We start from the raw sequence: 13046 nt of genomic DNA, 5'->3' as shown, positions 1-13046 counted from the left end.
AAATAATCTGTTTATTATGAACAAAGTGTTTATTCTTGAAGCAAGTGCTAAATATGATTAACATCTAAACTATGATCTGGTATTAGACTATGTCTTCTTAACCCCCACACACCAACTGTCACAGCATTAAAAGAAAGGTTTCTCTCGAGAGTTTCTTTGAAAGTCCAAGGGGGCAAAGCAATCCTAGTGGATCAAAGATCTGGAATCAAAGAATGGAATATGATAACTTCTGACATCAGTGGATTTCCCTTTGATGAAACTGAATTACTGACAAACTACAGTCATGTGATGTTCCTCAGCTGCTGCCTTTGCAACCATCTCATTCCTCAAGGCCTACAGGAACACTTTAAACCCTCCAAACTTGGACCCACCCTTGATAGTCCATACTTGCAACACCTCCACAAATTGTACTCGCTGAATTACTGATAGTCGTACAGTGTCGTACATGTCCAGTTCCAACCAATTTCATTCAAGTTCCTGAATGTTGGTCACAGTCCACCATTTCAGGTATTATCGAGGAGACACAAATACCGGTTTTTGGAAACTCTGATCAGGGTTTCTGGGGCTTTTAATGAGAACAGGTTTTAATGAGAACAGGAGTCTTGCAGCTTCAGGAGTGTTTTCTTTAATCTGCCACTTGGGTCTGTATAACAGAATTCTAAATCCATAGAGGACTGCAAGGCAGTCATTAGCAAAGGGAGCCTAACCCCCTCAAAGTCAGTAAATCAGGAAATAAACTTTATTTTCTTGTTTCCTTGAAACCTTTGCTGTTTCCCCAAAATCACTTGATTTCCAGTTCAAAACAGGAAAAGCACAGTGAGCATTTATTCATTTCCAAGAAATCCACGTAAAATCAATTTGAATTTGGAGAATGTGCAAACTGTTAAAAAGGTCCAGCTTTTTCCTGCTCACCTTTAAGTATAAATATGTAATCCCAACAGCGAGAACAACCTGGCACATACACAAGGATTCATGACGTCAAACTTTTACAAGCTCAATAATCTTTTGCCCCATGATAGAATTATGGCTTTTAAAAACAAGTTATCAAATGAAGATGTTAAAATGAAATATATAACAGCATTGATGTATTACTGACTCCGATGGTCTCCATGTCCACGATAATGACACTGACAGACACACATGCTCAATGTTAGAGTTCGTAATTATTGATGAGAAAAACACACAACTGACTGAGAAAAAGATTGCCTATGGAAGTAAGGGTCACTGGCAGTTTGGTATTTTATTTAACAAATAGACAATTAAAAAGTGAAATTGCTGTTGTAAATTTTGCTGTTTGCTAGAGAGAGATTTGAGTTGTTCTTTTCATTGTTGTCCTGTGAATCCAGCCTTATTTATCGATTTACTAAAGAAAAACATTGCAGAGGACTAGATATGCTCTGACATGTTTTCTTTGACTTCATGTACAAACGTATGAAAATGATGGGTTAAAAAAAAGGCAGTTGTCCCATTAAACCTATCTCCCCCACATTCGTGATGCCTTAAGCATCATGACTCACCGCACTTCCACCCACCAGCCCCATGTGACCTCAATCAGAAAATTAAATGGAAATGTTTTGTATGTATGCATCCAATCCACAGCGCATAGGCAGTCATGACCATTCCTTCTTATAATGAAGGTGAGAGCAGTTCTGCATGGAACAGCTGTTAGATTTCCTAATATTATCATCAAGACATCTTATTCATTCCTATTGCTTATAAATCTAGTTTAAAGCTTTTTCAATGCTGTGCTATAATTTGCTGTCAGTCAAGAACATCTTTAGAATAGAAGGGGCTATGCATGCTTTTACTCCCCATTTTGTTACTTTGAGGTGCTTCACGTAAAAATCCACTCAGTTGTTAATGCTCATCTAGAGAAGGACTTGCAACCTTAGATGTCTGACAAGATTATTTGATTTGAAACTGTGAGATTAGATGGTGAGTGCAGGAGTTCCTGAAATCTTCCAATATTCCTGTTGTTAGGAGGCAATATGTTACGAGTGCACAGGAAGATTATATCTACCATTGGAGTCCTGTCAGTGAGCCCAGTGGAAGCTGCACGCATGGGAAGAACAGCACTAAGCTTCCGTACTTTACAAATGTAGCTTCAAACTGTATCGTCAAAGAATCACTCCTTGTATGCCATATTTTAAGCTGAACAAGCTACATATTACCTGTCAATTGATGATTAGGTTTTCAGCTTCTGATCACACAGTGACGCAACTGTCTGAAGCTCACGTTGATTTAAATGCAGCAACTGTAAGTTGGGAGTTCTTGCACATTCAAAGTTTTCATCCCTTGTGCCTCTCATACCAAGTCCATATATAGGACAGAATTGTCAATAGGAGAAGGGTGATCTCAGGGGACAGGAGGGGGTAAAAAGACCTGAAAATATCTCCATCTCAGAAACCTGAGAGAACCACCAACAAATTCCAGGTTTTTCCAAAATTCGTTACAAAGTGAGCAAAGGTCCCTTGAGGAACTGTCATGTTAGTAATTTAAATATTCAAGCAAGCAGTTAACTGTGTTTATCACTCTGGTTTTAGGTAGCGTAGGAACGGGTGTAGGCCATTAAACCCTTGATGAGACAATGAGGTCTGCAGATGCTGGAGATCAGAGTTGAGAGTGTGTTGCTGGAAACGCACAGCAGGTCAGGCAGCATCTGAGGAGCAGGAAAATCCACGTTTCAGGCAAAAGCCCTTTATAAGGAAGGGTTCCGGCCCAAAATGTTGATTTTCCTGCTCCTGGGATGCTGCCTGACCTGTTGTGCTTTTCCAGCAATGCACTGTCAACATTAATTCCTTGAGCCTGTTCCGACATTCAATGAGATCATGGCTGATCTATGGCTAACTCCACGTACCTATCTTTGGCCCAAATCCCTAATACCTTTGCTTAACAAAAATGTGTCTATCCCAAATAGAGTATAGGTTCCTGATCTACGTGGAACTTGCAAGGATCAGCAAGGTGAGAGTACAGCAGTGAGCCCTTGTTCAATGAAATTGACAGGCTGGGAAGCCTTTAAACAGCAAAATGGAAGAGCAACTATCCTGCCTTTGTGAATGAGTTCCAACTTTCTGCATATAATTTCACTTGTCTTTGATTCATCCTCCATTTTAATCTTTCACTGCATATTGGAGCAACATGAGCAGCAACGACTCCAAAAACCAAAAGAAACAGATTAATTGCAGCTGCTTCCTCCTCCTCAGTATGTCTCTCCACAGACAGAGGGGATGAACACAGAACGCCAGCACAAGGGTACTGACATTCCCAGCACAGGGTCTGCACGCATGGTCTTTGCAGCAGTGTGCTTCAGGACATTCAGACTTCCAGGGAAGGTCTTTGCTGACATCTACAGCCTTTTGAATAAGACCTCTTTCCCAGATAACTGGAGAACTGTCAAGGTCACCACAGCCCAGGATTTGGTTAGCCTTGGTTCCTTCCAGGGATCTGCTGGTGATATCTGCTGCCACAGTAAAGCGCTGAGGTATCTTTTGGCATTTGTTACAAGGCAAACATTTGAATCCACTTTGACACTGAAGTCAGAGAAAATCAGAAGATTTTTTTATTCATTCACATGATGTGAATGTCGCTGGTTAAGCCAGTATTTGTTGCTCGTTCTGAATTGCCTTTGCCAATGTAGAATCACTGCAGTGCTTGATGATACTGTTTGGGATGGAGCTCCGGGATTTTGATCTTGTGACAGTGAAGGAACGATAATATATTTCCGGGTCAGGATGGCTTATGGCTTGGAAAGGAACTTGCAGCTGATGATGTTCTTGTGCATTGGCTATCCTCATTCTTTTAGCTAATAGAGCAGCTGGGCTTGGAAGATGCTGTGGAGTGAACTTTGGTGAGTTGGTATGGTGCATTAGGTAGAGGGTACGTGCTGCTGCAGTGGTGTATTGAAGGGAGTGAATGTTGAAGGTGTTGGATAGGGTGTCAATTAAGCTGGTTACTTTGCTTTGGATGGTGTTCAATTTCTTGGATGTGGTTGGATACACGCTGCGAGTGGGGAGTGTTCTGTTACTGAGTAGCTGTTTGACAGGGTTTCAGGAGTTAAGTGAATTATTTGCCTCCGAATTCCAGGCCTCTGACCTGTTTGTGCAGTCACATATTTATATGGCTGGGAGGAGTACTGTTTCTCAGCAATGGTAATCCTCAGGATGTTGATAAAGGGTTCAGCAATTGTAACACCATTGAATGTCTTGGGGAGATGGTTAGATTCTCTTGTTGGAGATGGTCATTTCCTGGTACTTGTATGTTACAAATGTTACTTTTCAGTCCTTGTCCAAGCCATGCTGCATATGGATATGGATGTGGCACAGTGGCTCAGTTGTTAGCACTAATGCCTGACAGTGCCAGCCTCAAGTGACTGTTTGGGTGGAGTTTGCACATTCTCCCCGTGTCTGCATGGCTTTCGTCCAGCTTCCTCCCACAGTCCAAAGATCTGCAGATTAGGTGGATTGGCCCTGCTAAATTGCCCACAGTGTCCAAGAATGTGCAGGCTAGGTGGACTTGCCATACGAAATGCAGGATTACAGGGATAGGGTAGAAGGGATAGATCTGAGTGGGATACTCTTCGGAGATTTGGTATGGACTCGCTGGGTTGAATGGCCTGCTTCCACACTGTAGGGATTCTGTGATTCTATGAAAATTTTGATACAATCCACTTGGGAAAATGCACTAGTGAAGAAGATGTTAACTATGCTTTCCTTTCTTGATCAGAGTTTTGAATACAGGAGTTGGGAGGTCATGTTGCGGCTGTACAGGACATTAGTTAGGCCACTGTTGGAATATTGCGTGCAATTCTGGTCTCCTTCCTATTGGAAGGATGTTGTGAAACTTGAAAGAGTTCAGAAAAGATTTACAAGTATGTTGTCAGGGTTGAAGGATTTGAGCTATAGGGAGACGTTTAATTGGCTAGGGCTGTTTTCCCTGGAGCATCGGAGACTGAGGGGTGACCTTATAGACGTTTATAAAATCATGAGGGGCATGGATAAGATAAATAGACAAAGTATTTTCCCTGGGGTGGGGGAGCCCAGAACTAGAGGGCACAGGTTTAGGGTGAGAGGGGAAAGATATAAAAGAGACCTAAGGGGCAACATTTTCATACAGAGGGTGGTATGTGCATGGAATGACCTGCCAGAGGCTGTGGTAGAGTTTGGTACAATTACAACATTTAAAAGGCATTTCGATGGGTATATGAATAGGAAGGGTTTGGAGGGATATGGGCTGGTTGCTAGCAAGTGGGACTCGATTAGATTAGGATATATGGTCGGTATGGACAAATTGGATCAAAGGGAGTGTTTCCATGCTGTACAATCTCTATGACTCTGTGATTCTTCCAGCAATTCAAAGGCTTCTCATAGTATTGATCCCACCATAAGATGTTCAGCCTCCCAGAAACCAATCAGAATTGTCATCAGGCTGATCTTTACCATCCACAACTGGTCATAATTGGAGTAACCAATCAACTGCTGTTGTTGGTTAACTCTCATTCTGCAAAACCTGCATAGTGCCATGCCATCTACAAACAGCTTCAATGCTTCTTGAACAAAGCAACAGTGTAAACACCACTCCCAATGAGCTTTAGTAACCTGATTTTAGAAATGCAGCAATTCCTTCCCAAGCCCTTTGTTTTATAACAGTCCATTTTTCAGATTCCAGTTTGCAATCAAAAGTAAAAAAACTACAAGGACACAGTCTTTCCTGATGAAGGGCTTTTGCCTGAAACATCGATTTTACTGCTCCTCGGATGCTGCCTGAACTGCTGTGCTCTTCCAGCACCACTAATCCAAACTCTGGTTTCCAGCATCTGCAGTCATTGTTTTTTACCAAGTCTTTACAATCTGATTGCTCATGAATGGTGTTTAGCACTGTGCTATCATCATTGAACATCCAGCTCCTGACTGTAAGTTGAAGGAAAGGTCTTTGAAGAACTCTTTACGATATATGGGTCTATATATGGGACACTCCCTGAGGAAGTTCTGCCATAATGTCATAGGGCTGAGATGATTGAGCTCCAGCAACCATAATCATCTTTCTTTGTGCTAGATATGATACCAACCAGCCAGAGTTTTCCCAAGCTTCCCATGGACTTCAGTTTTGCTTGGGTTCATTGATGCCATTTCCAAGAGGGACTTGGTAGCTTCGCTACTGACCAAACTGGCCAAATCTGAAACTACATAGCTGTTTGACTCGATCTGCACTAAATGGTGTGGAACCAAAAAAAAATTGGAAAAAAATCTGCTTGACATTACCCCCATCAATCTACTTATTGCAGCTGCACCCTCAAGAAAACTGGTCATTCTGAGCACCACACCACACTTGTAGAAATAAAGTCTAGTTTTATCATGGTGTATGGTCCTATCACGGCACTAAATGAGTGGACATCAAACGGATCTAGCAACTCAAAACTAGATAACTGTGAGGCACTATATCTCATTGGCAGCAGCAGAATTATATTCAGTCACAATCTGTGACTTCATGTATTGGCTCATCTGTGATTACCAGAAAGTGAGGTCAAACCTGGTTCAATGAAAAGTGTGGAAGACCATGCCAAGAGTAGTGTTAAGCTTGCTGAAATATGAGATATCAGCCCAGTGAAGCTACAGCACTGAAATATTTGCATAGCAAACAGCAGAGGCAGTATGAAATTGGCTAGGCTAATTAACTTAATTGAGTTTTTTGAAGAAGTAATGAAGAGGATTAATGAGGGCAGAGCAGTGGGTGTAATCTCGATGCACTTCAGTAAGGAGTTCGACAAGGTTCCTCTTGGTAGACTGGTTAGCAAGGTTAGATCTCAGGGAATACAAGGAGAACTAGCCATTTGGATACAGAACTGGCTCGATGGTAGAAGACAGAAGGTGGTGGGCAACAGTTGCTTTTCAGACTGGAGGCTTGTGACCAGTGGAGTGTCACAAGGTTTAGTGCTGTGTCCACTGTTTTTTGTCATATGTATAAATGATTTGGATGTGAATATAGGAGGTATGGTTGGTAAGTTTGCAGATGACACCAAAATTGGAGGTGTAATGGAGAACGAAGAAGGTTACCTCAGAGTAAAATGGGATCTTGATCAGATGGACAAAAGGGCCAAGGAGTGGCTGACAGAGTTTAATTTAGATAAATGTGAGACGCTGTACTAAGGAAAGGTAAATCAGGGCAGGATTTATACACTTAATGGTAAGGTCCTAGGGAGTGTTGCTGAACAAAGAGACCTTGGAGTGCAGGTTCATAGCTCCTTGACAGTAGACAATTGGTCAGAGCATTGAGTGTAGGAGTTGGGAGGTCATGGTTACGGATGTACAGGACATTGGTTAAGCCACTTTTGGAATACTGTATGCCGTTCTGGTCTCTCTGCTACAGGAAGGATATTGTGAAACTTGAAAGGGTTCAGAAATGATTTACAAGGATGTTGCTGGGGTTGGAGGATTTGAGCTATAAAGAGAGGCTGAACAGCCCGGGGCTGTTTTCCCTGGAGCATCGGAGGCTGAGGGGTGACCTTATAGACGTTTATAAAATCATGAGAAGCATGGATAAATAGACAAGGTCTTTTCCCTGGGGTGGGGAGTCCAGAACTGGAGGGCATAGGTTTAGGGTGAGAGGGGGAAGATAAAAGAGACCTAAGGGGCAACTTTTTCATGCAGAGGGTGATACATGCATGGAATGAGCTGCAAGAGGAATTGGTGGAGGCTGGCACAATTACAACATTTAAAAGGCATCTGGATGGGTATATGAATAGGAAGGGTTTAGAGGGATATGGGCCGGGTGCTGGCAAACGGGACTAGGGACGTATTTAGGATATCTGGTGGGCATGACTGAGTTGTACCAAAGGGTCTGTTTCCATGCTGTACATCTCTGTGACTCTAAGTGATCCCGCAACCAACAATCAGATCTAAACTCTGCAGTCCTATGCATCTAACTGAATGATGGTGAGCAATTAATCAACTAAAAACAAATGGGAACACTCCACAAACATCCCCCACCTCAATAATGAGTCAGCCCAACACATCAATGTAAAAAACAAAGCGGAACCCATCTTGGTCTCCTCCTGAGATCTACATCTTCATAGATGCCAGTCTTCAGCCAATTTGTGAACTGAAAATGACAGAAGACATGATATCCTCCAAAGGCTATGGGCCCTGATTACATTGCATCAATAGTATGGAAGACTGATGCATCAGCACGAGCCAGACTTAGTCACGCTGTTCCATTACAGTACTGACATCTACCAGATAATGTGGAAAATTGCACAGTAATATCCTATCTACAAAAATCAGGACAAATCCAACTTAGTCAATGACTGCCCCATCGGTCCACTGTTGATCATCAGTGAAGTGATGGAAGAGGTTATTGACTGAGTGGCACCTGCTTAGCAATAAACTGTTCGCAAATGATCAGTGTTTCTCTGGACAAATAAATAGAGCATTGGAGCAGACTGAAATTTTCACAGAATTGCTTTAAGTAGAAACCACCTGTAAAATAATACAACGCCCCAGAGATAAGCTAACAAGGATCATTAACTGTTAGTTTCCAATGGACCAGATCAGAACTGCAAAAACTAACATGAAAATGTTTGGTACTGTTTGTACCTCAGGTCAAAATAATGTGAATATATGCTTGAGGAAGAGGAGGTGAGAGAGAAAAAAGAATCATTTGAAACTATTTTTGGGGAGTGAACATGATATTGATACCACAAAAGTTATTTCTTTATCTGTTTTTTGCTTAGATCCAGTGGCAAGGAGTATGCGCTGAAAATAATTGACAAGGCCAAGTGCAGTGGGAAGGTAAGAAAATTTCCTGTTCAGCATTATTTTTCTTCATTGTTTGACTAACCTCTGGGATACGGCTTGAAGCCTACAGCAGAGCAGTGGGAGACATTCGAAAAGGAGCTGGGGAGAATACAGATCCAGCAGGTGTTCTTTCGAGGGAAATATAGGAGCAAAACGTTCAGAGAACCCTGAACGACAAGGACTGCATGAAGAAGAATAAAAAAGCTTCCAGCACGTGCAGAGGGAGCAGCAATTCAGCATCAGCCCTAGAGGAATACAGGAAGTGGAGGAGGGAACATAAGAACACAATCAGAAAAGCAGAAAGGAACATGAATTGCGAGCAGGATTAGGGAGAGTCCTAAGATATTTTGTAAGTACATTAAAGGGAGCAGGTTAAACAGGGAAGGAATACGGCCCATTTGGGACCAAGAGGGCAACGTCTGTGTGAAGCCGCAGGATATTGGAAAGGTGCTAAATGAATACTTCTCTTCAGTCTTCACTCTGGAAAAGCAGAACGTCAGTACAGAATTCAGGAAAAGAGGTTGTGAGGCGCTTGCGCAATTTGGCGTGGGAAATGGGGAGATATTGGACGCTCTGTCAGACTTAAAAACAAACAAATCCCTTGCCCGAGATGAACCGCATCCCAGGCTGCTCTGGGAAGCAAGGCAGGAAGTTGTGGGGGGCTCTGCAACAAATTTTTAATTCCTGTCTGGCCACAGGGGAAGTCCCAACGGACTGGAGGATGGCTTTTCAGGAAGGGTAGTAGAGATGGCCAGGAAATTACAGGCTGATGAATCTCACATCAGTGGTAGGGAAACTGTTGGAGAAAGTTCTGAAGGAGCGCATTAATACCCACTTGGAAAGGCATGGGTTAACTAGGGATAGTCAGCATGGCTTTGTCACAGGGAAGTCACACCTAACAATTTGTTAGAATTATTTGAAAATGTGCTCAAGTGTGTGTTTCACTTTGGTCCCAATGACAGAAACATTTCAGCAGTCAGATTGCCCTCAGTGTGATTACAGAGCTACCCACTTAGTTCAACACTATACAAGTCAACATCCTGCCTTTGTTGACCACACAATATGGTGCCAATCTGTTTTTCTCTTTGTCTTTGTAATTTCGACCTCACTAACTCTTTGAGGGGTGGCACAGTGCATCAGTGGTTTGCATTGAAGTTTGCATATTTTCCCTGTCTGCTTGGGTTTCCTCCTACAGTCCAAAGATGTGTAGATAAGGTAGGTTACCCCATAGTGCCCAGGGATGTGGAGGCTTGGTGGGTTAGCCATAGTAAATGCAGGATTACGGGGATAGCACTGGGGGTGGCTGTGTCTGGATGAGATGTTCCTCAGAGGGTAGGTGCAGACTCGATGGGCTGAATGGCCTCTTTGAGGAGAAAGTGAGGTCTGCAGATGCTGGAGATCAGAGCTGAAAATGTGTTGCTGGAAAAGCGCAGCAGGTCAGGCAGCATCCAGGGAACAGGAGAATCGACGTTTCGGGCATAAGCCCCAGGATTCCTGAAGAAGGGCTTATGCCCGAAACGTCGATTCTCCTGTTCCCTGGATGCTGCCTGACCTGCTGCGCTTTTCCAGCAACACATTTTCAGCTCTGAATGGTCTCTTTCCACATTGTGGGGATTTTATGATTCTGTGATTCGAACTTAGTGTCAACATAGAGGGATAACCTGATGAAATGAGTGTGATTTTTTGTTCCTGATCTGTTGCCTTATCTTTGAATCAACCCGCATGTTTCAACATCTTTGATGTTTAATGCTTCAAATTAAAAATAATTTAAAAGACAAAATAAAAAGGGGCATAATCCTATTAAGTCTGAAGCGCATGCTGCAGTTTAAGGTAGCACATGTTTCAGTTATGACTAATGAAGATCTGTGGTGAAGAAAGAAAATAACTTTCAAGAACTTGAAATCAAGTGCCAGGCATTGAAAGCACTCGATGAAGGAAAGACATGCAAAAAAAATTCAAGCTGAATTCATTGTCAAACACAATAGAGTGAGCGGTCAGATAAAAAAAATGCTGAAAAGATTAAAGAGAATTATTAGAGAATGGAATACTAACACCAAAAAGATGATTTGGAGATGCCGGTGTTGGACTGGGGTGTACAAAATTAAAAATCACACAACACCAGGTTATAGTCCAATAGGTTTAATTGGAGGCACACTAGCTTCGGAGCGCTCTGAAAGCTAGTGCTTCCAATTAAACTATAACCTGGTGTTGTGTGATTTCTAACCAAAAAGATGCAACTTGCAAAATATCTGAGATTGAAGAAGGCACTCTTCACTTGGTACAATGATACAATTACCGTCAACCCAAGCAAAGGGCTAACAAAAGAAGACCTTTTCTGGAGCAAGTTTAAAGCGTTGCAAATAAAATTGATGTTGACAATTTTACTCCTAGCAATGGCTGTTTTTTTTAAATGGTGACATAATCGCATCCACAAACAGCTCTGAGGGAATGGTTCATTTGTCGACATTTCAGAATGATTTGCGTAATATGTTCAAGAAATTGTTCAAGAATATAACCCAATGGAGATCTTTAATGTGGACAAAATTGCCCAATCCTATGAATGCACACCAGATAAAACTTACTGTGCCAAGGAACAGCCCGCAGTTGATAGTAAGCAACCAATAGATCTTGTTACCGCAAACCTGTCCAAAACTGAAAAGGCATGGTTTATTATCTATCTGCAGGTTCAAAAAGCCAATTGGCGTAAACAACAGAAACTATTTCCCAGTCATCTCTGAAGCAAACCAGACGGCTGAGATGAAATGTACAATTTTTAATTCACGGGTTCAGAGATTTGAACAGCGCTTGCAGTTCCAGAAAAGCAAGGTCCTGATACTCGTGGATAATTGCTCAGCCCTCCTAACATCCAAAACTAAAAGCCATAGAAAAGTATACGCACCCAATACTTTAACTGCTCAGCCAATGGAACTAAGATGTACAGAATCTTGTGTTGCAACAACAGACAACAATGCCATTGTGGAAGCTGTTACAAAGGCAGCAGGTTCTGTTAAGACAGCTGAGGAGTTTGAGCAGACAGAAGCTGAACATCCAATTCTCTCTATGATTTTCTCACGTTTCTTTTTGGGACATCTGAGTTCCTTATTTGTTTTAAGTATGTCCCCACTTATGAATGCTCAGCCGTGTGATTGTGTTTGTCCATGGGTGCCATCTGTGAACTAATATCGTGAACCTGAACAACTGAATGTTCAAAGCTTAATTGAATAAGTTAGAGCAACTCAGGATAACGCCGAAATGAAGGACCATTTATATATTCTAAAGCGATCAGATAATTATTTTAATTATCAGTTGTCAATCGATTTGAAACAAAAGGAGTTTAACCATGATGTAAGTTGAATGTGGAGCCTTGCTGCTTTTCTGTATGGTTGCTATTGGTTAGAACTAAGGCCACTTTGTTGTTATAAATGATATTTCTACTGTGCTTTTCTTTATTATTAGGAGCACTTAATTGAGAATGAGGTGGCAGTGCTGAGGAGGGTTAAACATCCCAACATCATCATGTTAGTTGAAGAAGTAGATACACCAACAGAGCTGTACCTAGTAATGGAGTTAGTCAAGGTAAGAGGACTTAAAGAAGTTGGAAATGAGTCTGTTGCGGGTAAAATAAATTTCCATTCACTTAGTAAAGACTCTTGATTGCTACCCAAAGCCAGATGTTCTTGTCCCAACATGCAGATTTTGAGCACTGCAAAACTTACCCTCTCCCTAAAACAGGAACAATAGTCTGTAATGGAATTTGAAATACTGTGCACAGTTTTGGATGTGCTGGCATTGGAGGAAGTCCAGAGGAGGTTTACCAGAAAGATCCCGGGGGATGAAGGGCTTGTCATGTGACTAACAGCTGAGGTGTTTGGGTCTGTGCCTGGAGTTTTGAGGAACGAGGGGGATCTGATTGAAGCTTACAGAATATTGATGGGCGTGGATACAGTGGACTGGAGATGATGTTTCCACTACTAGGAGATACTAGGACCCAAACCTCAGTGAAGGGATGAGCCTTTAGAACTGAGATGAGAAGGAACTTCTTCAGCCACAGGGTGGTGAATCTGTGGAGCTCATTGCTGCAGAGTCTGTGGAGGCCAAGGCATTGTGTGGGTTTAAGATGGAGATAGGTTCTTGATTAGTAAAGTGATCAAGGGTTATGGGGAGAAGGGAGGAGATGGGTTGAGAAATGTATCAGGCAGGATCAAATGGTGGAGCAGTCTCGATGGCATGAATGGCCTAATTCAGCTCCTATTTCTT

At 42.2% G+C, this 13046-nt stretch overlaps 1 protein-coding gene across 6 annotated transcripts in view; it reads left to right on the top strand.

The window, feature by feature from the left end:
• Positions 1–13046, top strand: part of dclk2a (doublecortin-like kinase 2a) — a 330873-nt gene that overhangs the window by 257281 nt on the left and 60546 nt on the right. For all 6 annotated transcript variants that reach the window (XM_043699555.2, XM_043699545.2, XM_043699574.2 and 3 more), the window contains 2 exons: positions 8726–8783; positions 12246–12365. In XM_043699555.2, the coding sequence (XP_043555490.1) occupies positions 8726–8783; positions 12246–12365 (178 nt within the window). The remainder of the gene's footprint in view (positions 1–8725; positions 8784–12245; positions 12366–13046) is intronic.

The sequence above is a fragment of the Chiloscyllium plagiosum genome, unplaced genomic scaffold, assembly GCF_037043375.1.
Source record: "Chiloscyllium plagiosum isolate Xiang-an unplaced genomic scaffold, Cpla_swu_hap1 HiC_scaffold_1, whole genome shotgun sequence".
NCBI classification, from domain to species: Eukaryota; Metazoa; Chordata; class Chondrichthyes; order Orectolobiformes; family Hemiscylliidae; genus Chiloscyllium; species Chiloscyllium plagiosum.
This window is presented reverse-complemented; position numbering and strand designations above follow the sequence as displayed.